Source organism: Eptesicus fuscus, chromosome 15 (genome assembly GCF_027574615.1).
Source record: "Eptesicus fuscus isolate TK198812 chromosome 15, DD_ASM_mEF_20220401, whole genome shotgun sequence".
NCBI lineage: Eukaryota > Metazoa > Chordata > Mammalia > Chiroptera > Vespertilionidae > Eptesicus > Eptesicus fuscus.
The window spans coordinates 60,795,251-60,820,555 of NC_072487.1; the positions used below are offsets into that span (position 1 = coordinate 60,795,251).

The 25,305-nt window shown below is 42.1% G+C and overlaps 1 protein-coding gene across 4 annotated transcripts; it reads right to left on the reverse strand.

Moving 5' to 3' along the window:
* Nucleotides 1-491: 491 nt before the first annotated feature.
* TXNDC8 (thioredoxin domain containing 8) lies at nucleotides 492-25,227 on the reverse strand. 4 transcript variants are annotated; one of them, XM_054727271.1, is made up of 6 exons: nucleotides 25,113-25,227; nucleotides 20,717-20,821; nucleotides 14,567-14,626; nucleotides 12,517-12,582; nucleotides 1,524-1,589; nucleotides 492-592 (listed from the first exon to the last, which is right to left on the reverse strand). In XM_054727271.1, exons 1-6 carry the CDS (start codon nucleotides 25,131-25,133, stop codon nucleotides 530-532), a joined length of 381 nt encoding a protein of 126 aa, XP_054583246.1. In that variant the 5' UTR covers nucleotides 25,134-25,227; the 3' UTR covers nucleotides 492-529. The 4 variants fall into 4 exon arrangements, with proteins under 4 accessions (XP_054583246.1, XP_054583248.1, XP_054583247.1 ...); XM_054727272.1 differs by lacking the exons at nucleotides 492-592; nucleotides 1,524-1,589 and adding exons at nucleotides 1,596-1,753; nucleotides 10,483-10,541; XM_054727273.1 differs by lacking the exon at nucleotides 1,524-1,589.
* Between the last annotated feature and the right edge of the window lie 78 nt (nucleotides 25,228-25,305).

Here is a 25,305-nt window from a genome sequence, read left to right on the forward strand (position 1 = left end):
GCTTTTGTTTTTGATGGATTTAAAAAAAATTATAGGATGATTTTAGAAAGGCAACGAGGGAGAGAAAAACGACACAATTCCAGGTGATGCACTGGAAAAGAATTTTGTACCATGAACCATGGCTTCATTGGAAAGAAACCTCTATATATTTGGAGTGCCCGGGGAATGAGGCCTTTATTGGTTTCTAGATCACTGTGAAGAATTCCATCTTTGGTGATCTCTGGAACCGTCCCAATGACCTGATATTAAGTAGCTGGACAGGGTCTCTGTTGTGAAGGCCATAACAATATTGCCTCAGGAATGTGCTCAGAGTAAGTGGAAAGGACATCTTAGAGAATGGGAATGACCGCAATCTCTGATAGCTCAAGGCTATTAAGCAATTTCTCAGTGAGCTGCGAGCAGAAATTCAACCTGCAACGCATTAGGAGAGAGCACAGTAGAACATTACAATATTTGCTGGAAATGAAAACACAAACACTTGGCTGTGGGCTTTAAAATGCTGCAAGTGTATTTTGTCTTGGAGATCAGGTTACATTAGTTCTTGAATCTTCGTTTCTAATTTGCTAGCATCAGCTCCACAAAATTCAAAAATCTGTTCACAAATACACAAAGGTGAAATGTTTATTGGTTCAAATATTGCAAAGATGTTGAAGCTTTGAGGAGTTCTGTTCCTGCTTGTAAAAAGTATCCTCTACTCATTTTTTATCATCTACACAATACTTTAAATAGAAATACGCATTGAACACATTAAACTCATGATGCTTTCGTTGTTGGGCACCTTTTCAAAATGGTGTATGCTAGTGTTTTGCCAGATTTCCAGAATTCTCCATGACATTCCTCTACACTAAGGTCTAAAACATAGAATGTGGTTGGCAGTGAGGAAACCCAGTCACTGAAATGTCTGAGCTTTAATCCATTGGTATTGAGGGCTTGTTAACTCACATAGAGGATTTTCTGAAGTCAAAGGACTCGGACTTCCCATCCACATATGTTTGCCCAGGTAATGGTATTGCCATCATTGCTTCTAAGCAGCACATTTTCTTTCCAAATGTTCGGGTCTCTGAATCAGGGCGCATTTCACAGTGGATGGGATGTTTTCTTTGCAACGCTTTTCAGTAGCATATAAAGAAGGGTGCATCTGTCCATGAGCATCTTAGATATGATGAAATAGGAAAGCTAAAGACCTTACTATTCATGGTCATTTCAGTACCAATTGTCTGAGGTAGTTGGGGAGAAGGAAGTATGGGTAAACTGAAGCTGGGACTTGAGTTTCTAGTGAGGGAGATTTCAGCAGCCAAAAAAAAAAAAAAAAAAAGGTGTTTGGACTTTGGGGTAGAGGGTTGGAAAAGGTTAGAACTGACTTCAAAGCTTACTGTGCAGCAGAGAAGAAACTATCCCCACACCTAATGATTCCGCTTCCCCAGCATTGAGTCTGGGGGCTGCCTGTGGGCATCCTGGCTCATTCTATTCTTTTAAAGTAAAACCCCTGTCTTGTGGCTCTGTCTGGATCCCATTTCACTTACCGGCTTTCTCTCGACTCCACTTCTATAGCAGCAAATTGCTCTTTTGATTCTCGTGAATAGGTTTACCTAAGTGTGGGTGCAGAATTTCATGATTTATCTGGGTTGTCTGGTTTGCAGCCATCTCCTCTAAAAAAGTTCTCTTAGGCTTGGCCACCGGGGGAGGAGGGTGTCAGGAAGGGTCTGTACGAGTCTCTCTTTGCTAAGAGTCAGGTGGCAGCTGGATGGTGGCTCTAGGAATGAAGAGAGTTCCATAGTCCTCTGAGGCAGAGCAGGTGTCCTGGCAAGAACATAGGCAGGGCTTGGCCACCTGAATGACTGACCTTGTCAGGGAGCGGGAAAAAGATACTGAGCTCAGCTAAGTGACCAGCGTGCTAAGTGCATTGCCAGGAAGCCAGCAGCCCGTGAGGCAAGGTGTTGAGAGAGAGGGGAAAGGGCTTTTTACATTTGTTTTCACTTGAAGGCAAGAGGAACATCCTCGATAGCTCAACCGGGTCTTAAAAGAGCGTCACTCGCTGCCTCTCAGCAACGCTGGGGTGGGATGCAGGGTGTGAGCGGTTTCGGGGTTCCCCCCCAGTCTCATTCTGTCTTTCCCCATGGGAGCTGGAGGCAGACATCCTAGGTCTGCAGTCCTCCTCTTGTGGCGTCTGCCTTAGAGTCCTGTCCTACCCCACTGCTTCAGGAGTCGTTTGACTCAACTGAAGGCTATGTAACAGCTGAGCAGAAGAGAGACACTGGCAAGGAAGGGAGGGGACCGTCCCAAGGTGAGTCTGTCCCCCATGACCACCGCCATGTAATTCTAGGCAGTCCCCCGGGCCCCCAGCAATCTAGAAGAAGGTAATTTTGGTATCTTTGTGGAAATAACTTCAGTGGAGCTGATGGTGCCTGCTTATTTTAGGACCTCCCCTACCGCCGAAGGGCATCATGGAGACAGAGAGAGTGTAGGGCCGTTAAAGAAGGGCTTCTTTTCTTAGAGGAGACTGCCCCTCCTGCAGGGATGGCACCGGCTCGGGGGGGGGGGGGGCGGTTAAGAGGTGGGAGGGCACAGCCCTGAAGGGAATTTCCAGGGAGGGGTGTCTTCCATGACCATGGAGTTATGACAGGCCTGTGCTGTGACACCAGGACAGCCACCAAGGGCAGCCAGAAGCCACAAGTGCAGCAAGAGCCTTGGTCACTGTGGAATTTGACCCCTTTTTCTTCTAGATACACTGAACCTATTGCAGGCACCATCACCCGCCCCTGTTACCCGAGCCCAGAAACCAAGGTCACATTTAAAAAATTCATATACACTCAGACAAACGCCACAAATGGTCAGCATACAGTTTGGAGAATTATTCCAGAAGAGAGTGCATCTGCACAACCAGGTCCAGATGGAGATACGGGGCGTTCCCAGCCCAGACACCTCCCTCCCTGTCATGTCCCTGTGCCTAAGGCACCGCTTTTCAGTCTTCGCTCAATCTGGTTTGAACTTTCGTGAGTGGAGTTCTACAGTGTTCTTCCGTCTGGCTTCTTTCACTCAACATGATGCCATTTATCTGCATAAGTAGCCGTGCATTCATTTTTTTTTTCTTTTTAAAAAAATGATTTTCTTGCATGACTATAACACAATGTATCCATTTAGGCTAAGAACACTAGTGCTACTAGGAACATTCGTTTCCACACCTTTGTGGGAACATGTTTGGGGATGTATGAACACTCATTTCTGTTGGGTTCTGTTGTGTCCCTGAAAGTGGGGTTACTGAGTTCACCTTTAGCAGGAGATGCCCGACAGGTTTACAAAGTGACTGCATCAATTTACAACCCCCCCCCCCCCCCGCCCCCACGCAGAGGCCAAGTGCCCCGGTTGCTCCATGTGCTTGACAACACTTGGTTCTGCAGTCTTTCCTGTTAGCCATTCTGGCGGCTCCAGGTGGGATTACATTTGTCACTGAACTCCTTGGATTCTGAACTCATCAACTTTCACCTGGACTTCAGCAACGGCTTATTATTTGTTTCTCTGTCTCCAGTCTCGTGCCTCTTAGGTCCCTTCATTCCCCTTGAAACTCATAAAACACAATTCCAGTCGTGCTATCCTTCTTTGTAAAATTCTTCAGTGTTTCTGTATTATCATCAAATCCAAGCTTCTTACCACGGATTCCTTGATTTTATCCTGTCTACATCGAATGCCGCTGCCTACCATCAGCTCTGAACTCCAGCAACACTTTCTAGATGAATTCATTTAACAAATACTTAATCGGTACCAGTACCTACTATAAGCCAGACAAAACAGACAAAATTCCCTCATGGAGCTCATATTCTAGTGATAATTTAGTAATTCTTTACCTTTGTTATATTATCATCAAACAATTCCTGACACATACTCATGCTATTTTGTAACTCTTTGTTTCTTCCTGCTTTTCTCACTTGCTAATCTTTTTTTAAAAAATATGTTTTTTATTGATTTTTTAGAGAGAGAGGAAGGGAGTGGGATACAGAGAGAGAAACATTGCCCTAACCGGTTTTGCTCAGTGGATAGAGCATTGGCCTGGGGACTGAATGGTCCCAGGTTCGATTCTGGTCAAGGGCATGTATCTTGGTTGCAGGCACATCCCCAGTAGGGGGTGTGCAGGAGGCAGCTGATCGATGTTTCTAACTCTCTATCCCTCTCCTTTCCTCTCTGTAAAAAATCAATGAAATATATTTTAAAAAGAAAGAAAGAAAGAAAGAAAGAAAGAAAGAAAGAAAGAAAGAAAGAAAGAAAGAAAGAAAAAAAGAAAGAAAGAAAGAAACATTGATCGGCTGTCTCCTGTACGCCCCCTACTGGGGATCAAGTCCCCAACACCGGCCTGTGCCCTGATTGGGAATCTAATGGGTGACCTCTTGGTTCATGGGTCGATGCTCAACCACTGAGCCACACCAGCCAGACTCATTTGCTAATATTAACCATCCTTCAAGATTTAACTCATGAAGCCTGCCCTGAAGTCTTTCTCTGTGAGCTCACAGTACCCTGGCATTCCATTGGTAAAAAAATGATTTTGTTATCCTTCCCCATTAGTCCAAGAATGGGAGTGTACCTTATTTTTTCCTCCATATGTTTAGTATCTAGCTCAGAGCCTTACACCTAGGCTCTCTGTGAGTGATTTTAGGCCTGAAGTGAGTGGAGCAAAGCTGATTTCTGGGCACTAAAGTACAGGTCGGAGGCTCTGGGTAGTGCTAAGTTTCAGGCACTAGAAGGCACACACTTCTCACACTGGGCCCTAGTTTATTCTTGCTCTGCCCAGTATGCCAAAGGCAAATGTTGCATTTGTGTCTCTTTGTCTAGCACGGACTTTGCATACAGGAGCTTAATGAATGCAGTTAATGAAGAAGGAACAGCTTACTGAGAAGAGCTTATTTCATAGGTAGCTCTATTTTTTTTTAAAAGAGATTATATATACACGGCAACTAGCATATCCTTTCTGCCCAAATGTTTTCTCATTTCAACCTGACTATTTGGCCGTGTCTCTCAAAGGCACCCTCCACTCTGAAGCATTAGGGAGTACGTTTGCTTCTTTCTCCTCCAAGCCTGCATTTCCCTTGTGCTGCTGGCACCCTCATGGTGACTGGTAACCACATTTATAAGCTCAGTCCGCAGAGACCACTGGGACATGGGGTGGCTGTCCATGCACAACAGAAACACCTATGTGCAACAGTCAGTTAAAAAAAACCTTTTACTTGGTCATGTTCAAATATACATAAAAATAGACTAATGAAACAAACTTCCCCATTTGCCCATCACCCAGCTGCGACCAGAGGCAGGTTTTTTTTTTTTTTTTTTTTTCTAAAAACATCAAATCTACAAAACTTCTATTACTGTTACTAGGAAAATGTAAAGAGGCTGGAGTCAGTGGTCCCTTCCTAAGAGATGGACAAATGAAGGAGTCTGATTATTGATGCCCTCAGAGAATAATTATAATAAAACTAGAGGCCCGATGCACGAAATTCGTGCAGGAGTAGGCCTTCGCAGCTGTGGGCCAGCTGCCTCGATCCCTTCCTCCCAGCCGAGGCGGCTGCAGCCCCAGCTTGGTCCGGAAAGACGTCCGATCTAATTAGCATATTATGCTTTTATTATGATAGATGCCATGGCCCATTGATATGCAGTGTGGTTGAGTGAATACTGAAGTTATATTTGGACCAGTTGTATGAAAATTCATGTATTTTTCAGCCATCTGTACTGAGTTCAAACCAGTGACAACAACAACAACAAAATCCTCAAAGCAACAGCAACAATAACAATACAAACAATAAAGCCCAATCAGCTGGCCCACACAAGACATTTTGTGGGGAGAGCTGTGGAAATGTTTGTATGTGCAATACAAGGTTGTAATCTGTAATGACACGATGTTCTTTTTCTGTACGAATGGTTTATTTACTAAAGCAGTCAGTCTTATTAACAAGATGGGAAGGATCTGTCTAACAGGAGAACTGTTAAAAGTCCCTTAACCTTGTATTACAAGGTGGACAGTACTGATTAGTTTGTTCCTACCTTGGCCACTTCTCTGACTCCACCCAGACCCCTTCCTTGCCCAGGTGTTTGCACACTTCCCCTTTGACTTTCACAACAGCCAGCCAGGCCTTGCACATGTAAGCAGCTTAGTTAAGATTTTTGGAGTTGAGCAAAAGCAAACCAAGAAGCCAGGGCCTCCTTGGAACAGTCTGTTTCAAACAGCTTGAATTTCTATGGATGTGAATTCAAGAACAGAGCATGTCAAAGCGATCCATCATCTTTCTTTTTTTCTAATCCACACTGTACCTTTTCTCAGCTTGTACCAATAGTGAGATTTCAGTTAAATACTAACTTACTTCATTTTGTTGTAGCTAATTTTGAAACTCCGCATATCTATCTATCTATCTATCTATCTATCTATCTATCTATCTATCTATCTATCTATCTATCTATCTATCTATCTATCTATCTATCATCTTAGAGCCTTGATGGCATAAATAATGACCGAAGTGCTTTTCTCCTTCTATGTCAGAGATTGACAAACTTTTTTGTAAAGGGGCTGATAATACCTCCTTTAGGCTTTGCAGGCCATGTGGTCTCTGTCGAAACTATTCAAATCAGCTATGTGGTTCGAAAGTAGCCACAGACAATGTTTAAACAAATGGGCATGGCTGTGTTCCAGTAACATGTTATTTACAAAAACTGGTGGAGGGTGAGATTTGGCCTTCGGGCCATAGCTGGCCAACCTGTATTCTCTGCCATCAGCGGAAGCTGTTGAGGACACACAGGAAGCCACCTGGGAGCTAGTGACTCAGTAACAGTGTGGCTTTCTCTTAAAGGGGAAGGGGGACATGAGTCTAATGTGGGAATTCATTTCAAACTCCACTAGAATAGGAAAAGTAATTTTTTGGACTCTGGCTGGAGGAGATGCCATTCTGCTCACTGCTGGAAGTATGGGGTGGAACGTAAGAATGGTTTGGAGTAATTTCCTTCAATGGCATGTATTCTATTCTCATGTTTCCACTGGAAAATCTGCACAACTCTGAAGTGCTGGGAAAATGTGCTTGTTTTTCTCTTTCCTGACATTCCTCCAAGTTGTATATTCACTTCCTGAGTTCTCCCCAAATTCAAGGCCAGCTTATCAATTAGACCTAGACAAAGGAAGGAGTTCGTGTCTAACTCCTCCCTTTTGGGGGTGTTCTGCTTAAGGGCCAGAGCTGCTCTCCTCCCCCTCCCCCACGGCCCCACTGTTCTTCTGGAAAGCACATCTAAAGGGGGCCTAAGGTCTGTTTTTCCACAGATAGGTCTGGAAGGCTAACACCCTCTGGCCTCACTTTTGAGGTTCAATAGTTGTGAAAAGCAGCAATATCTTCTTCACCTGGTGGGTAAGTTTCTCTTCTGCTCCCCCAATTCTCCCACAGGTGGCTCACCTCAAGATCTAGGTTTCAAGGGATAGTAGGAAGTCTGTTGACTCGGGTCCAAGCCATGCCCTTCAATTAATGCAGTTTGGCACTATTGCTACTTATAACAGAGGTGACATGGCTCCGTGAAAGAAAAGAGTTAATGCAGCAGATCTGGGGCTTAATCCTTGCATGTCTCCAAGAGAACAGTGATAGGACTTTCACCCCTCTCCTCCCCACAAGGAAACGTGGCCCTCTGAGTGTTCCTTGTGTCAGTGATTGATGACTTTATTATAAATACCTGGAGCGAAGGACTGGGACATGCTAGCTTGTCAAGTTGCTTTGTGTCAACATCAATATTGATGATGTGTGCCTGGTTTTGTTTTTGGGGTCCCAAGTTTCCACTGTCATGGCTAGTTGTGTAGCAATGGTTGCCTAGCATGATATATCTATGTGGCTAGTCCCCACATAAAGTCCTCAGACCCTGAGATTCCTAAGGGCACCCCTAAAGTAGAGGTGCACATGTCCCTAAAGTTCATCGCTGGAGAGAGTACTCCTGTATGTGCTTGGACAAGAAAGAACATCAGAAGTCTGTGCTGAACCTTTCTAGACTCCATCAATGCATGTCTTTTTCATGCTGCTTTTACTCTGTATTCTTTGCTGTGATAAATCTCGGCTATGAGTACAACCTGCTATGAGTCTTGTAAGTCTTCCTGGAGAATCACCCAATGGAATACTCCCATTTTTAAATAATTTAAAATTCAGAGAAGAATGGGACTGAGACTAGGGTATAAAATTCAAGGGGTGCCAGAAACTCAGGCTTTAAGGGAAGTAATATTTTAACACATGTATAATAATCCTATCTAATAAAAGAGTAATATGCAAATTGACCATCACCCCAACACAAGATGGCTGCCCCCATGTGGACCCAATATGGCCACCACAAGATGGCCAGCAGGGGAGGGCAGTTGAGAGGGACCAGGCCTGCAAGGGAGGGAAGTTGGGAGCAATCAAGCCTGCAGGGGAGGGCAGTTCAGGGTGACCAGGTTGGCAGAGGAGGAAAGTTGGGGGCAACCGGGCCTGCATGGAAGGGCAGTAAGGGGCAATCAGGCTGGCAGGGGAGTGGTTAGAGGGTGATCAGGCTGGCAGGAAGAAGTGGTTAGGGGCAATCAGGAAGGCAGGCAAGTGAGCAGTTGGGAGCCAGCAGTCCTGGATTGTGAGAGGGATGTCCGACTGCACGTTTAGGCCCAATCCTACTGGGATCGGGCCTAAACGGGCAGTCGGACATCCCTTGAGGGGTCCCAGATTGGAGAGGGTGCTTGCTGGGCTGAGGGACACCCCCCCCCCCCCCCCCGTGCACAAATTTCGTGCACTGGTCCTCTAGTAAAAACATAATATGCTAATTAGACCAGATGTCCTTCCGGACGAAACCAGGGCTGCAAGGGAAGCCTGGGTCCCGGGTGCCAGAGGGAAGCTGGTGCTGGCAGCTGGGGGAAGGAAGGCCTACCCTCGCATGAATTTCTAGTATTATTAAAATACGAGGCCTCTAGTATTTTAATAATATTAGAAATTAATGCAAAAATCCATGATAAACAAAACATCAAAAATTCAAATAAAGACAGGATTCTCCCCCTACACTTGCAATATCCTGCCTCACTTGCCTCAGCCTAATAATCCCTGCCCTGGAGAAAAGAGGTACAAAGTCATTACTGCCTTTCAGTTGCTAAAGCAGAGAGCAGCATCTTTGGCAACGGCGCCAAAGGTTGCTAAATGGTGAAGAGTGGTTGCTGCACTTCTCCGACTTTCCCTCCATCTCACTCAGTTCTTGCCTCCTCCAGTCAATTACCCTTTGCCCATGGATCAGCTGCTTATGGGGCTGATATGCAGCCCCTTTTAGGGATCTGCACCCTTTGGGACCTTGAAGGCCATGTGAGAGTTCTTTTTTCCCTTCTCACGCAGAACCCTTCCGTGTCTAAACAATCCTTAACAACTTGGACGCCATTGGGTCGGTAACTCCGCAATGCTAAGAAGACTTAGCTTATTATAGTTATTCAAAGAGCTGTCGAGATTTCTCATAACAGCTATTTCCAAATTTCTCTTTATTTCTACATTTTCAGGAAGACAGGTGCACAGGGAGACCCTGGGGATCTACTAGCAGCTGTGTTTTGTACCAAGTCCAGTGCTAGGGCCCCTTATGTACACTTTCATGACAATCATTCAAAGACACAAGATAGAGTCCTATTTTACAGAGCAGAACACTGAACCTCAAGGTGGTTAAAGCATAGTCCCAAGGTCACACACTAATAAGAGGCAGACCTGGGGTCCAACCTACAGCTGTCTGACTCCAGAGATGGCAGAAATGAGCATTTGCAGATACTCTTTTTAGCGGGCAGGTCAAGCACAACTTTCTATGAGCTTGACAGTGAGAGCATTTGGGAGGTGATTTTCCAGGGACCACCCTACTCCTCACTTCCTACGGTCTCACCTATGGTCCCTGCCTGACCCTTGAGGACACCGCGTGTGTGACCCCTGCTTCCAATACTGTCCTCTTTTTGGCACACAATGTTGCTGCCTACTGGGAATTCTTTTCACCTCTCTCCCTGCTTCAAGGAGGGCACTTGCTAGAAGTGACTTCCACGACCTCCGACCTCCGCAAGGGCCCTGTGCTTCAGAAGCATAAAAGCAAACGTTTCCTCCCACTTACGACAAGAGCTCAGTTCTTCTGAATTATTCTTTTGCGTATAATTCATTTATTAGCATCTACCTCTCCATATCTCATCATTCTTAGGAGAGGAGTGAAGTGCATTTTATTCTGTCAAAGAATGAAAGGAGGAACCGACTGCGGACAGTGGCCCATATTCACGCAGTTGGCCAAGACTTGCTAAGTCTTTGTTATTCTACCTTCCCCTACTCCGTGGACATACACCAACTTTGGTCTGGAACTGAAGCCATTAACCAAGGGGATCTATTGATCAGCTTCAGAGGCTCATCGAATACCCTAGTATTACATGCACATTCTGGTTTACGTGCATTTTTGCTGGAGAAAGTTTATAGGCTTTTAAGAGAGTTTATAAACAAAAATTTATGAACTACTTACAATGAAATACAGTATAAAATTCTGGTTACAAAAACCAGCCAAGGTTTTGGATGCCCCACCTGGAAGACACCACAGCAACGGACTTTTTAACAACTTTTTTAAAACAGTTACTCTTACTGGAACACTAAGGAGCACACCAGGCAGGAACAAGCCCATCTTACTTATTACCTGCAATAAGCTTTGGCTGTCCTGTGCCCTGAAACTGAGAAACAATGACAGCTGTTGTTTATAGGGCATCCCCGCCAGGTATTTGTTCAACCTCTGGATGGAAACTGCCAGCACCAAGAAATGCCCATTGTACACCATGGCCCTAGGTCATTGTTACATAGCTGAATTGGCTTTAGCTTTTGAACGTTTTGTTTTGTTTATATTCTATATACCTTGAAGGTATTTGCAATGAGCTAGAATCGAGAGCAAGGCAGAATAACGAAACCTTGAAAGGATGATGCTGTGTAGAGAATGCCAGAAAACTGGCTAAGGGAGGCCTTGGTATTTGAGTATCAGAGGTAATGCGGAGGTTCTTGGCAGCAATGGAAAAACAGAAACCCAAGGGATTCCCTAAGCCTTCTGATTGAATGCAAGGGAGCAGGTTATATTTTTAAGGGAGGCAGACATTCTCCAAAGTCTGTGATCTAAGAGGAATTGCCATAAGGCTTTTGGTACAATCTACATTACAAATAAAAAGGGACAGTGGCTCTTTGCCAGTGAATGGAGGCCTGGAGCACAATAGAAAGCATTCCGTCAAGATGTGGTGGATGAATGGGTTTAGGAAGTAGAAAGCATCCTCATTTTTGAGATAAAAGAGGGGAAGACACAAATAATATAGATGTAGGCGGGGGTGGCTATGAATGCATATATTAAATAGCTTCAATTTTCAAGTAAAAGCTCAAGAGAGGGAGTAGGTAGCCTTATTTTTTTTTTGAAACATTATTTAAATCTACTATACTGATTATGTATAGTAAATACATACAAATAGAAGCTGGGTATAAAATTCTACAGCTAGCATAGCATATCAAGTGCTTTTATTCTTCATATTGCAGACATAATCTTTATAAAGTTTAAGCATGATTTTTTTTACTGTACATATATTCTTCATAAAACTTTTTAATTGATGCTATTTCATAGAGTAGATATATCATAAATCACTTAGCCATTCTACTAAAAAAAAGGCATTTAGCTTCCTTCCATATTTTATTAGCAATAATGTTACAATTACTATACACATAGCTGTTTATCTTTCCTTGCAGTATATCTGAAGCAAAATTTCCCAACAATGGAATGATGGTGTGAAAGGCAATTAAATGTTTGTTTCTCTGAACAGTGTTGCATAAGGTATGCACAATCATCAATGCTCTCAGCCATATGTTTCTATTGAAAATTACCAGTGTTATCACACACCAAGTATTTCAGACATTTCATTCCATTAACATCTTCCTGAGATAATGTACCGAGTGCTTAAAGTATGTCAGGGTGGGTCTAAAAACTTTACTCATGTTAATTCATTTAATTCTCATAACCACTCCATGAGGGGAAAAACTTACGATGATTTTTTTTTTTTTTTTTTTTTTTACAGCCAGGGAAACTAAGATACAAAGGGGTTGTTAAGTAAACTGCTAGGAAGTGGTAGCTCTGGACCATAGAAATCTGAATCCAGAACCTACCTCGTCCACCAAGGGACTTTATAGCCTTGTGACTGTTTTTGCTTAACATTTCCCCAACTGTTGTTAAAAACTTGTATACATTTGCATGACAATTTCATCATGTCCTTTTTTTGTGAGATTCCTTTTGAAGGGTTCTGCCTCAGATAGAGATAATAGTGGGGTATTTCTTATGAATTTGGACACCTCAGAGGGTCTGAATAGGGAGATCCATTATAATTCATGCATTTTTTTAAAACTCATTGCCAATATGTGAAGTTCAGAAACTAAGAATTACATTGCTAGGTATTAAAAACAAATGCAGTTGTTTCATCCTTTTTAGACTCTGATAGTTCTATAATCTCTTTCAACTTTGTCCGTTATCATGGAAACATACCTTTTTGGTTTGCTTGAACAACTGAAATGTGGGTATTACTCTGACGTTACAAGTGTGGGCCAAATCCTGGGAAAGAAAAGAAAGGGCATGGAGTCACAACTTTGGTACCCTCTGTCTTTACCAAGCATGGAGCTTGGTGACTTCTCAGGAGACTGGTCTGAAAGCTCAGGGACAGCTGACATTTATAGATTCTCCTGCCAACAACTTTTCTAACATATCAAAGCTTCCAGGAACGTTACAATAGGAAATGACTGTGCCCAGCATTCCTGAGCTTTCTCACCCGGAGCTCTAGAAGAGAGGTGAGAGATGGAAGCCAAGACAGAATGGATTGAATGACTAAATGCGCTCTGTTTCGAGAGTTTACAAAAGATTGCAGAGAGCCCCAGTGGAACCCAGGGTAGAGGGAGAATATTGCAAACACAAAAACTAAAAGGAAGAAAGGAAGAGTAAAGGTATCTATAACTCACACTGGAGACATGCGGTGATGTGACGGTCTACCATTTTAAGTATGACTTACATGTTTCTTTTTTTTTTTTAAACCTTCACTGACCATCTGTGTAAAAATTCTGGAGCAAAAACCCAAGACAAACGTAAAAATTTCAGTTGTGTTAAACTGTTATAATCTTCTTTCAATGCCAGTTTTTATTTATCTTGTTTAGAGTTGTAAGAAAATTGGCCATCCACAGAATCAACAGAATTGGGCTTTTCTCCATAAAATTCTTAGCACTTTATGGCACTAAATCTCTCTCCTGCCACCTACAACACACACACACACACACACACACACACACACACACACATTAAATTATAATTTCCATGACAACAACTAATAAATAAATTGCTATCAGGAAAGAAAACTGTGCATTTTGGTTAACCTTAAAAGACAGAGCTACAATAATAAAAAAAAAAAAAGGCAAGCAATAATGCGTTAGTGAGGTTGTGGAGAAATCAGAATGCTCAGATGTTGCTGGTGGGGCTGTAAAATGGTTTGTCAATTCCCTATGAAGCTCAACATAGAGTAACCATATGACCCAGCAATTCCACTCCTAGATATATACCCACGAGAACAGAATACATATTAAAGGGCACAATGGGTGAATAACAGAATTTTAGTTATTCTGAAGCTCAAATTCAACCTAAGGTATGCATAGGTCATTAGTTAATGTTACCTTTCCTCATTATAAATGAACAAATGTTGGGAAGAATAATTCTGTAGGCACACTGTGTGCATTATTAATAAGGCACATTTTGATTGAAGACCCATGGCTCATTATTTTGGCGGGGGGTGGACTGAGAAAGGAAGGCTCTAGGGACATGAGGGAAGGATTTCCTGGAATTTCTCGTGATGTTTAAAAAACTCCCCACCAAAAAAGATACAGCAAGAGAAAAGTAAAATATATTAATGTGTGTGTAATGCTGCCCAGCTGGTGTGGCTCAGTGACTGAGCGTGGACATATGAACCAGGCGGTCAGGGCACATGCCCAGGTTGCGGGCTCAATCCCCAGTAGGGGGCGTGCAGGAGGCAGCCAGTCAATGATTCTCTCTCATTGATATTTCTATTTCTCTCTCCCTTTCCTCTCCTCACCTGAAATCAATATGAAAAATATTAAAAAAATTAAATGTGTGTAATGCATTGAGTTAGAAATTGATTAATAATAATCTATTACAGGGGCGAAATCACTTTTCGCCTTGAGCCCAAGTCCAGCCATCTGGTGTTGCCTGCCTCCAGCCACTCGGCTGAGCAGGTTTCCAGCAGAGTCCAGAGAACACTGGGACTCATTAGTGACGTCTGCTACAGTATGAGCGGGGGGTGGGGGTGGGGGTGGGTGTGGGGGTGAAGGGCGGCAGGAAAGCCACATATTCGCTGGCTTTTTGTCTGTTTGTTTTTTAAGCTGTACAAAACATACAAGAGCAGTACGAGGGAGTTTTCAATAGTTTATCAGGAAGAACTGTGAACTTCTACTTGACTTTAAATTGGCTATAGTCACTGAACCAGTGCTCTCAAGGACATTACATTTGGACTTTATGTGGAAGGATTTCAGACTCTTACCCGAGAATCGTCGACATCCACATTAGCAAACACTACATTTTGGTAATGGAGAGACATTGCCTTGAAAAATAAAAGAATAAAAATTTCCTGTTAGCTTAGTGTTAATATTAAACTTCACATTAGAGGTATTTTTTTTTTTTTTTTTTTGCAAAACCAAGAAATGAACAAAAAGGGTGTTCAAGACAGCTAAGCATCATTCTGGCCTTTCACTGCTGCTTAGAATTTGAAGCACCAAAGTCAAATGTCAGATGATGCCAAGGTCAAGCAAAGGGCCACGGTAGAACCAGAGTCTAAAGAACCAAACTGAAGACAAGAGTTTCAAAGCTGGAAAAGGACACAAAGCAAATAAATATTGAAATGTATGTGGTAGACCCAGATACGCTGTGGGATGGAGGGAGAAATGGTAGCTTTTTCCTGGGGAGGGTGGTGGGGAGGGAGAGAATCTGTCTTCTGTGGTCTGAAAAATACAGAGCTCTGAACCAAATACTCAAACTCTGCCTTTACTTTCTCTTCTTGCCAGGTTTTTTTTTTTTTTGTAAATATATTTTTATTGATTTCGGAGAGGAAGGGAGAGATAGAAACATCAATGATGAGAGAGAATCATTGATTGGCTGTCTCCTGCATGCCCCCCACTGGGGATGGAGTCTGCCACTGGGGCATGTGCCCTGACTGGGAATTGAACCATGACCTCCTGGCTTATAGGCCGATGCTCAACCACTGAGCCACACCAGCCGGACCTGGAAGGTGGGAGGCAGGAAGAAACAATGCTCTTCTGCTTCTGTTGTGTTCTGGAAGCATTTTTGGCAGCGGCGGTGACAATGGTGTTAGTGATGGGTCTGGGGGATAGTGGACACAGCAGCAGCAGCGACAGCCTGTGAATGTCAATCCGGTGTGGTCTTTTCCAGATGGCTGTGTTCATGCACTTAAGGACACCTAATTGCACATTGATTTGTTTGCTTTAATGTCATATTTCAAGCATGTTTAGTGACCTATTTCAGATGGGACCTGTCTCTGGTGGTGGTGTAAGGTATGCTGAGCTTGGCCAAGTGGAGTCAGTCAGAGATGGGGCTGCCGCTGAGGGCTGTGCCCATGGGGAAGAAGGAAGAAGCATGGCGTGGGGCGAGTATTGGATTTGTGCACAGTTCTGTTGAAGGGTTCTTTCCAACTTTTTATCCATGGATGGTGACCAAAGTAGGAGTTCCTTCTTCAGAGGTTCATTAAGATGGTGAAATTGGGAGAAAACATTTAGACAATACACATAAAGGCCTTTGGAGCTTTAGAGTACATTTCAGATTGAAAAAACAAAGATGTTGACTTAGATTGGCAGCTTCTCCATACCTGGCGGGAAAATGGTGTCACCCAAGGACTCCAGGGCAATTGACTTGCACTTGTCAAGTTTGGTGATATATGGATGTTCCCTCACAGGAGTCATGGGAATGGGTTTGACCTATGTGGTCACCTAATTCCCAGGATCAGTTCTATTTATGAAGTTTTCAGAGCCTCCCAAATCTGTCAGGAAATGTACAAGGATGTGGCAGTTATTATTTTTGAATCAAGCAGCAGCCAGAAAACATGGTACAGATATGGTCCCTTGCTAGGCTGGAGTTCCCTCATGGGCACTGCCTTCCTTCCTATCCCCACTCCATCCACCTAGGACCACTCCCGCCCTGCCTCCAACAACAACTCTTCCTTCTGCTCTGTTCTTCCTCATACACAATCTGTTCGTTTTTGGTCTTAATTCTAAAATGTCTCCTGACTTTGATCTTTGCTGTTTTTCTCCAGAAACAACCAAATCTCCAAAATTTAGGTTGTTGTTCACCTTGAGTTACCTGACTTCAGTCTTTCCTACTCATTCTTAAGTAACACTGCCAAAAGTATTTTCCAAAACCCACATTTGACCATGGAAAACACTCCTTAAAATTCTTATGACAGAACAGCAACTTCAGTTATTACACAAGGTCCTTTTTGATCTGGCCTCAGCTTCCTTTGTGAAACTCATCTGATGCCACTTCCACTGTGCACATTGTAAGTTTGCCTCGCAGACTACTTGCCTTCCCATGAACACACCAAGCAATTTCTCAACAAATTTGTAACATTTCCTTTCCAGAAGTGCTCTGAATTATATGCCTGATGATTCTCTCAGCCCAGGGTTAGCAGACTATGCCCTGTAAACCAAAGCCAGCTCTCCATCTGGTCTTGTAAGTACAATTTTATTGGAACACAGCTTATCCATTCGTTCGTGTATTGCCATTGGCTGCTTTTATGCTACCACAGCAAAGCTGAGTAGTTATGACAGAGAGCATATGGCCTGCAAACCTGAAAATATTGATTTTCTGGAGTTTTACAGAAAGAATTTGCAATCCCTGCTCTTAGTCATCAAATGGGACTGTGGAATTTACTGAAAACTTAAAGTTTTAAATCACTTTTTAAAAAGCACATTTTCTTATAATTCACCTTATTCTTGTTTCAATGCATCCTTTAGCAAAAATGCTATGGGTTGTAAACTTGTAGTTTTGGTGTGTCTAAAATGTCTTGAATCCTTCCTCCTCCTTGAGTAATGGTTTAGCTAGCTAACTTCCATTCCATCTTCCTTTAGAACCTATAAAGGTAAAAGGTAAAGATTTCTTGGACTCTCTTGCAGCTAGCATTCTGGGAGCAAACTGGTTTTACCAATGAGATGTATACAGGTGAGACTTGGAAGGCAGATGTGAGACAGAAGGTACTTTCTGTTTGTTTTTGGATGTTCCTAGAAAGCAAGACTATGGGTACGGGAAGGTAGTTGTGCTGAAGGCAGCAGCAGTCGGCTGACTCAGGGATCCCGTGTCACTCATCAGTTTCCTGGATGTCCAGAGGCAGCTGTGGCAGCAATAGCTTCCTGATTCTGGTTCTGGCTCCCTGACTGCTGTTCGGCTTTTTTGTTTTTGTTTTTCTTTTCTTCCAATAGTGGCTCCCATCTTCCCTCACTTCTGATAATGGCAAAGTTAGGATCCCTGTAGGTGGGTCTATGATATTGTGAAAGAGTTGCTCATGGAGCGGCAGTCCAGAGACCATTCATTCAGTCTTTCAGCTATTTTACATACCAGTAAGCATGAAATTCCTTGTATTTGAATCCCTTTCTGTCTAATTTGGTTTCTGTTTCCTGCTTTGATCTCTGACTGATAAAGTGAACTAGAGGAAATAAAGCCTTTTCTCCAGCACCCTTATGTGCTATGAGTTTTTAAAAAAATTATACCCCATACATGAATATGTTCTCTTGCAAAAGTTCAAACCGTACAAGAAAAACAAAGCAAAGCATGAACCTCTCCCAAATATATGTGTGCGTGTGAGTATGTGTGTACATGTATAGTTACACATGCTTATATGTGTGTTTGTTTTACATAAATGGGACCATACCATAAAAGTCTTCCTATATTGTACTCTTTTTATTTCCTACTATGCTGTCTTCTACACATATGAGTCTATTTGATTCTTTTCAACATCTGAACAGTATTTCACAGTGTGGATGAAACAAAATGTATTTAAAAACTATGTTTGCATTAGTTGGATCTCAAGAGAAAACAGATGACACATTCAAATTAGGATAATTCAGAGAGTTTATCTCCACAGGGCTAACAATAACTAACAATAAAGTTAAGAATGAGTGTAGGAGTGGCTGTGGGAACCTGGTTATAGCAGCAAAGCTGTTACTACTCTTAAGTCCCTAAGGTATGAAGGGAGAAGTTACCAAGCCATAGATTTCATTGTACTTTATGAAAATGCCTCTGGTTGACTGTTGGAATTTGATCAGCCTTTATTCTGTAGCATGTGAGTATAAGTAGCCTCTTAAAGCTGAACTGTGGGGATTCTCCAAAAATTTGAGTCATAATAGAGGGGCATGTCACATATTAAAATGTTCCATATCTGGATATTCCATGAATTTTAGGCATAGAATGGATGTTCATATGTCATGTAGCTAATTTCTCTATTTGGACCTAAGTTTATTTTAAATTAAATGTCAAAGGTTGTGGCTGTGGATAGAATTAATTCAGGTGAACTCAAGAGTTTAAGTCAGAAAATGTTAGAAACCTCCTTGGAAATAAACCAGAGTATTTTAACTTGTGTAGCATAATCAAAACTTTATATTTGAAGGAATAGATTTTACCAACTTGACTGTAAATGTAAAACTTCTCCACTTAAGGAGAAGTGCAGAATGGTATACTGAAAATAAATAAGTAAAATGGTAAAAACTTTTAAATGAAGCAATAGGAAAATTAGATAGATAAAACATTGTATAAACATTAAATTATAATCTAAAGACTACAAAAACCTGAACCAGTGTGTATGTGGAAAAAGATCTGAATATATATAAAAGGCTAATATGCTAAGTGTCCATCCAATCGGTTGCTATGACATGCACCAACCACCAGGGGGCAGATGCTTAACACAGGAGCTGCCATGACGCGCACTGGCCATTTACAGAGAAACGGCACTGCGGATCTGGCACCCACAAAGCAACACTCGGCTTCCCCCAAGTGGGACACGGGCCCCACCACCACCCTGGAACGACACCCCACCAAATCACAGCCAACACTGCCAAGACCCCATGGCGCAAAATATGGCCTATAGCATAGCCCAACCTGGAAACAGTGGCTGTGGGCGCCGGGTAATGACATCACGTAGCAACGCCTGGCTTCCTCTCCCTAGTGACTAGCCTCCTTGGAGTTTCTTCAGCTCAGAAACATGACTTGCTTTATAGCCAGGTGGAAACATTTTACACTTTAACCAAATGTCTGTGAAGCATTTTCCCATGCCTCATCTTATTTGATCTTCACAGAGGTCCTGGAGTAGGTAGATAGGAGACTCAGTGGAATCCATTTTCTTTTCATTAGCCGGAAAATAGAGATTTAGAAAGCTTAGAAACTTGACCCGACTGAAAAGAAGAAATGGTGGACCTTGAAAATGACTTCAGGTTTTCTCACTGCACAGAATATAGTCAAACACTGCTGCAGTTAAATATTTTACCCTTTGTTCTCCCTGCGTGATCTACAATAATAATCTGCTTCATGTTGATATTTACTGCTGTGTTGCTGACAATGACCTGAACGAGAAGTTGGGGTGCTTCACTGGACTAGAAAAAGTTTAGCTAAATCAGAAAGCAGGTCTAATTAAGCAAGTTTATTTTCTATATATAAAAGGCTAAGTTGACTCGTGCATGCACGATACATATAAAACTCTTGCTGGCGCCAGTTGCACACGTGTGTTTCCATCTGTCATTGTCAATCGTGAATTTGGTTGACACTTCTATTATAGAGAAAGGGCGAATAGCAATATTAGCACATTGCAGACCAGTAGTTTTATTAATAGCTTTACCCAGTGGCCAGATAAGTTTCTATTGAACGAGTACACAAAATGTTTTACATAAATGTTAAAGGCATGCTTTAAAATTAAATACCCGTTGCATTTTGAAGTTATTTATTACATGTTCTTGCAAGCTACTATCTTTTTAAACTATGATATTTTGTAAAACACTGTGTAATATGAAAACATGAGAATTCTCATGATCTGTCTGCAATGTGTTAAAATATTTCTTCTAATTTCCTTTCTATGTGCACAAATTTGTGCACCAGTCTTTTAGTGTGTGTGTGTGTATATATATATATGTACATATATATATATGTATATATATATATATACACATACACACATACATACATATATATGACTATATTTTACTAAGTAGAATATTTTACAAAAATATTTTATAAGGTAGATCAATGATACAAAAGAAATATGATGTAAGGGATATATGTTTTGATAATAGGGTTGAAGGATTAGGGGTAGTTTATTCTTTTATGTTATAATTTTAAAAAGTATCATGTTTATCTGGAATCTAATCCAATACTGAGAAGTCCTAAACTCAGGAACTTTGGTAAAATGTCATTATTATGAATAATCCATTCAGTTGTACAATTGTCTCCTTTTGCACATATGATGTTCCTTGGAGAATTATCCATAGACAAATAGTCTTAATCTTCTGGGGTGTGTACTATAATTTCATAATGGCCTATAAGTGCCAAACTTAAGATTTTCTGGGAACAATATTTGGGGACTTTGAATTTGTGCGCATTAAATTCCTTCTAAAACTGTGAAATAGAGACTGATGATACTTACATGAACAAGAGGACAAATCTTTTTGCAAGGACCACACCATTTTGCTGAAAATTCAACCACCACAAGTTTGCAGCCGGCAGATTTCAAAAGTGTTTTGAATTCATTCTGAGACCAGAACATAAATGAGGAAATGTGCACAATCACTGAGACTCATAAAGTTTTACAAAGTATAAAATGACAGGTTAGTTCTTAAAAACCTTAACCAGGTTCCCCACATCATTGTTCTCTAGGTGGCCCAACCTTTCCTAAATGTCCCAGAGGTCATATATATTTATCTTTTAAGTACATATAGTGATGGACCCCTCCCCCCCCCCAAATTAGGATTGTTGGTAATGGTTGTTTATCTCTGGGGAGAAACTGAGATTGGCCAGTGAGAGATGAAGGGTGAAGGGTGAGGTTGCATGGTTCAAGGTGAACATCTATATTTGATTTTTTTTTTTTTGTCATTTCTTACCAGAGGATATTTTCCTATTGATTTTTAGAGAAAGTGGAAGGGAGGAGGAGGAGGGAGAGAAACATTGATGTGAGAGAGACACATTGATCGGTTGCCTCCTGCATGGGCTTGACCAGGGCTGAGGATGGAGCCTGCAACCAAGGTATGTGCCCTTGACTGAAATGGAACCCAGGACACTTCAGTCCGAAGGCTGACGCTCTATCCACTGAGCCAAACAGGCAAGGGCTATACTTGATTTTCTAAACAAGGACCTAAACATGCATTAATAGTGAAATTTAAAAGAAGAACTAATCTAACAACTTGAATTGCTTGTTTTGTTTTGGGGGGAGTGATCATTGTTAAAGCTGTCATCAAAACCATACATTTAAGGATTGGACATGCTTCCTGCTGAATGTTTTAAGTGAATTTTCCATCAACTGCCCATATCATCTAAGTGTGTAGGGTTTCCCTTCCTGGCACCTCAGGTCACAGTATCTACATCTGCTTGCTTTATGAACAGTGACTGTAGGGGCATGGTTTATCTCCCCACAAGCCCCTACAGAACTCAATCCTGATTCATTCCTTTACTTCACGGACTCTGACTGGCACCTGATAAGTGATCTTGGAACGTTTAGTTAATTATGTTTGCTAATATCTAGTGTTCTAGTCAAGATTTATTTTTCCTTTTCTGACTGGAATTGCAATAGTAATTAACTTACTCTGTGTCTGGTATTCTCTCCCTTCATCTTTAAAACCACCCTATGGAGTGGGTGTTATTAGCATTATCTCCATTTTACAAATGAAAATTGATTAATTTTTCTCATGGCCAACCAGCTGGTGAGTGGTGTAGTTGGGATTGCTAACTAGGCAGCCTGACTCCAGGGTCAATTTTCCTTAACTGCTACACAGTCTCTTCTGAGTTCTTTATAGCAATGGGACTTGATCTCCCTCTAACAGGTCCTCATTGTATCATGTGTTCATCCCTGGACCAATCATTAAATTGGGGGGATGGGATCACCAACTGGATTAAGTCAAGCAGGTCCTACCACTGGAATTAGGCAAGTGGTTAATTCCATACCAATGGCACACTGCCCCATGGGGTGGGCAAACGTAGGTTTACAGTGGTTCATATGGAAAAATATATAATACAAGAATAAACTCTGTGTTTCATGTACTCACAACTGTGAAACTTCTTTTGCCCACCTCTGTATAATAGGGGAGCCTTGACGTGTACATTGCCATTTGGTTTAGTTTCAAGCAGGTGAAACTGATGGCTTAAAAAAGATACATTCTGGCCCTAACCGGTTTGGCTCAGTGGATAGAGTGTCAGCCTGCAGACTCTAGGCTCCCAGGTTCGATTCTGGTCAAGGGCATGTACCTTGGTTGCAGGCACATCCCCAGTGGGTGGTGTGCAGGGGGCAGCTGATTGATGTTTCTCTCTTATCGATGTTTCTAACTCTCTCTCCCTCTCCCGTCCTCTCTGTAAAAAAATCAATAAAATATATTTAAAAAAAAAGATACACTCTGTTCCATAACATTGATCCTTTAGGACAGTGATTTGCAACCGGTGTGCCTTAATAATTTTTAAAATAGTCAATACCTGACTAGTGAGGGGCATTGACCTATTTTCCCTTAGATTTGTGAAATAAAAAGATGACAAGAGCCAACACAATAGCTGTCCAGTGTGAATGAATCAAAGTTAGACCTATTTATTTTTCCCAATGGGCAAAAATATGTTTTTTTATGTGCTATAGAATTTTAATAATTCGTTTATGTGTGCATGAGGTGAAAAAGGTTGAAAATTGCTGCCCTAGGATATGGAAAAATTAACTTGTCAGGGAGCCACACCAGGCCTCTATTTTTCAGTTGCTTGTGAAGTTATAAGGTAGATGCCACCCTCACAAATCCCAACACCCACCCATATCTCAGCAGTTGTTAGGGTATAAACTGGCCTAGTGTGACTGATGAAGTTGCCTTGGCTAAGTTCTCTGAAGAGAATACCCCATAGTATATGTGTTGATTCAATATGTATCTATTGAGGCCTGTTCTGTGCCAGGTCCTGGACACACTGCTAGGACACAACTGTGGACAGAAAACAAGACAAAACATTCCCTGCCTTCATGGAACTTATATTTTAGAGGGATAACTGATGGTAGGATCGATGGAAAGATCAATAAGTAACATATATCGTGTGTTAGGGATCATTGCTAATAAAGAGAAAAGGAGAAGAATAAAGTTGGAAGAAAGTATGGAAGCTGGGTTATAATTGTAGTCTGGGTGGCCAAGGTCCACATCGATGAGAAGGGGACTGCTGAATAAAGACATGGAGGAGAGAGCAGGCCCCTCCTGAGGAGGCGATGGAGAAGGCTTCTCAGGGTGGGTAGGCTTCTCAGGGAATGGGCTATACTGTGAGATTCCCAGAAAACTCAAAAACAAAGCACCAAAAGCATTAGCAAGTGTGTGCTGTTTTTTTTTTTTTTAAATATATATTTTTATTGATTTCAGAGAGGAAGGGAGAGGGAGAGAGAGAAAGAAACATCACTGTTGAGAGAGAATTACTGATTGGCTGCCTCCTGCACATCCTCCATTTGGAGTCAAGCCTGCAATCCAGGCATGTGCCCTGACTGGGGATCAAACCATGACCTCCTGGTTCACAGATCAATGCTCAACCACTGAGCCACGCCGGCCGGGCAAACGTGTGCTGTTTTAAAACATTTGCTTACATCAAAGTTCCATGGCAATGCTTCCTTTCAGCCTGGTCAAATTTTTGTAAACTTCTGTACAGCTGCATTTGGGGAAAATGTCAAAAGTCTAAATCTGAGGGAGCTGGTAAACCAAGCTCTATGCCCTCCCCCTTCCGTCTAGCTCTTGCCCCCTCGCCCCCCCTGAAATGAAATCTGGATTCTAATGCCCACTCCACCCCTGAATGATGTAGGACCTTAGCCTCTCTTTTAGAGGCAATTTTTTTCTTTATAAATAAAGAATTCTCCCTAGCCTGTATTTAGATTTGCTGTGATCACTAACATTGGGCAATGGACATGAAGTGGCTTTCTAAAATACCACCTTAAGGAATTGTTGATACTATTGGCCATCATTTTTCCTATGCACTACATAGGAACGTCTCTTCTGTTCTCTTTCCCAGAATAAGAGAAGTATGTGAGCTCTTTTACTTCTAGAGAATTTTCCAGGTACACCTAAGGTAGAATCTGTGGGGTCAGAATAGGTTATGTTAGGAGCTGGCCTGGATCCAGCCAGAGTCAGAGCGAGAAATGAGCATTAGGGAGGAACAAAGCCCTTTTGGATCGATTTGTCCCCTGGCTATTCTGTAGGTAGTGCCACCTTCAAGAAACAGCATGAAGAGCAAGCATTTCAAAATCTCCCCTTGCCACAAAGCAACAAAGGTACTGGGTGGAGGAAATAATTCTTTTAAAAAATATGTTTTTATTGATTTCAGAGAGGGAAAGAGAGGGAGAGAGAGATAGAAACATCAATGATGAGAGAAAATTATTGATCGGCTACCTCCTGCATGCCCCACACTGGGGATTAAGCCTGCAACCTGGGCATGTACCCTGATCAGGAATTGAACCATGACCTCCCGGTTTATAGGTTGACGCTCAACCACTGAGCCACGCCAGCTGGGCAAAAATAATTATTAAAGTTGATAAAAATCTATTTCAAGATGGTCTCTATTGAAATATTCAATGAGCCGGCCCTAACTGGTTTGACTCTGTGGATAGAGTGTCGGCCTGGGGACTCAAGGGTCCCAGGTTCGATGCCGGTCAAGGGAATGTACCTTGGTTGCGGGCACATACACAGTGGGGAGTGTGCAGGAGGCAGCTGATCGATGTTTCTCTCTCATCGATATTTCTAACTCTCTATCCCTCTCCTTTCCTCTCTGTAAAAAATCAATAAAGTATATTAAAAAAAAAAAGAAATATTCAATGAAGCCAAAAAAGTACTTGCCTCGTCTTTAATGCACTGCATCGTGAGTTACCCCAGGGAATTGCTGATGAAACTCTCCAGTTGGTTCAGCTGGCTCCCTGTAGCTGTGTCTTATCATTATAGGACCTTAGCTGGAACATAGGGGTAGCTTCTCTATGACATCATTAAACATGACTTCTCAGAACCTAGAACTTTGGCAGACTTGGAACTAATG

What these genes read in the sequence shown, in the direction of transcription:
- TXNDC8 (XM_054727271.1), bottom strand. Translation starts at nt 25,133, where the DNA reads ATGCAGTGCATTAAAGACGAG. An exon ending in AGATTTGTCCTCTTGTTCAT is followed by an intron (nt 14,627 to 20,716) that starts GTAAGTATCATC and finishes TTATTTTTCAAG; the next exon opens with GCAATGTCTCTCCATTACCA. An exon ending in TGTTCAAGCAAACCAAAAAG is followed by an intron (nt 1,590 to 12,516) that starts GTATGTTTCCAT and finishes ACCCACACTTAG; the next exon opens with GTAAACCTATTCACGAGAAT.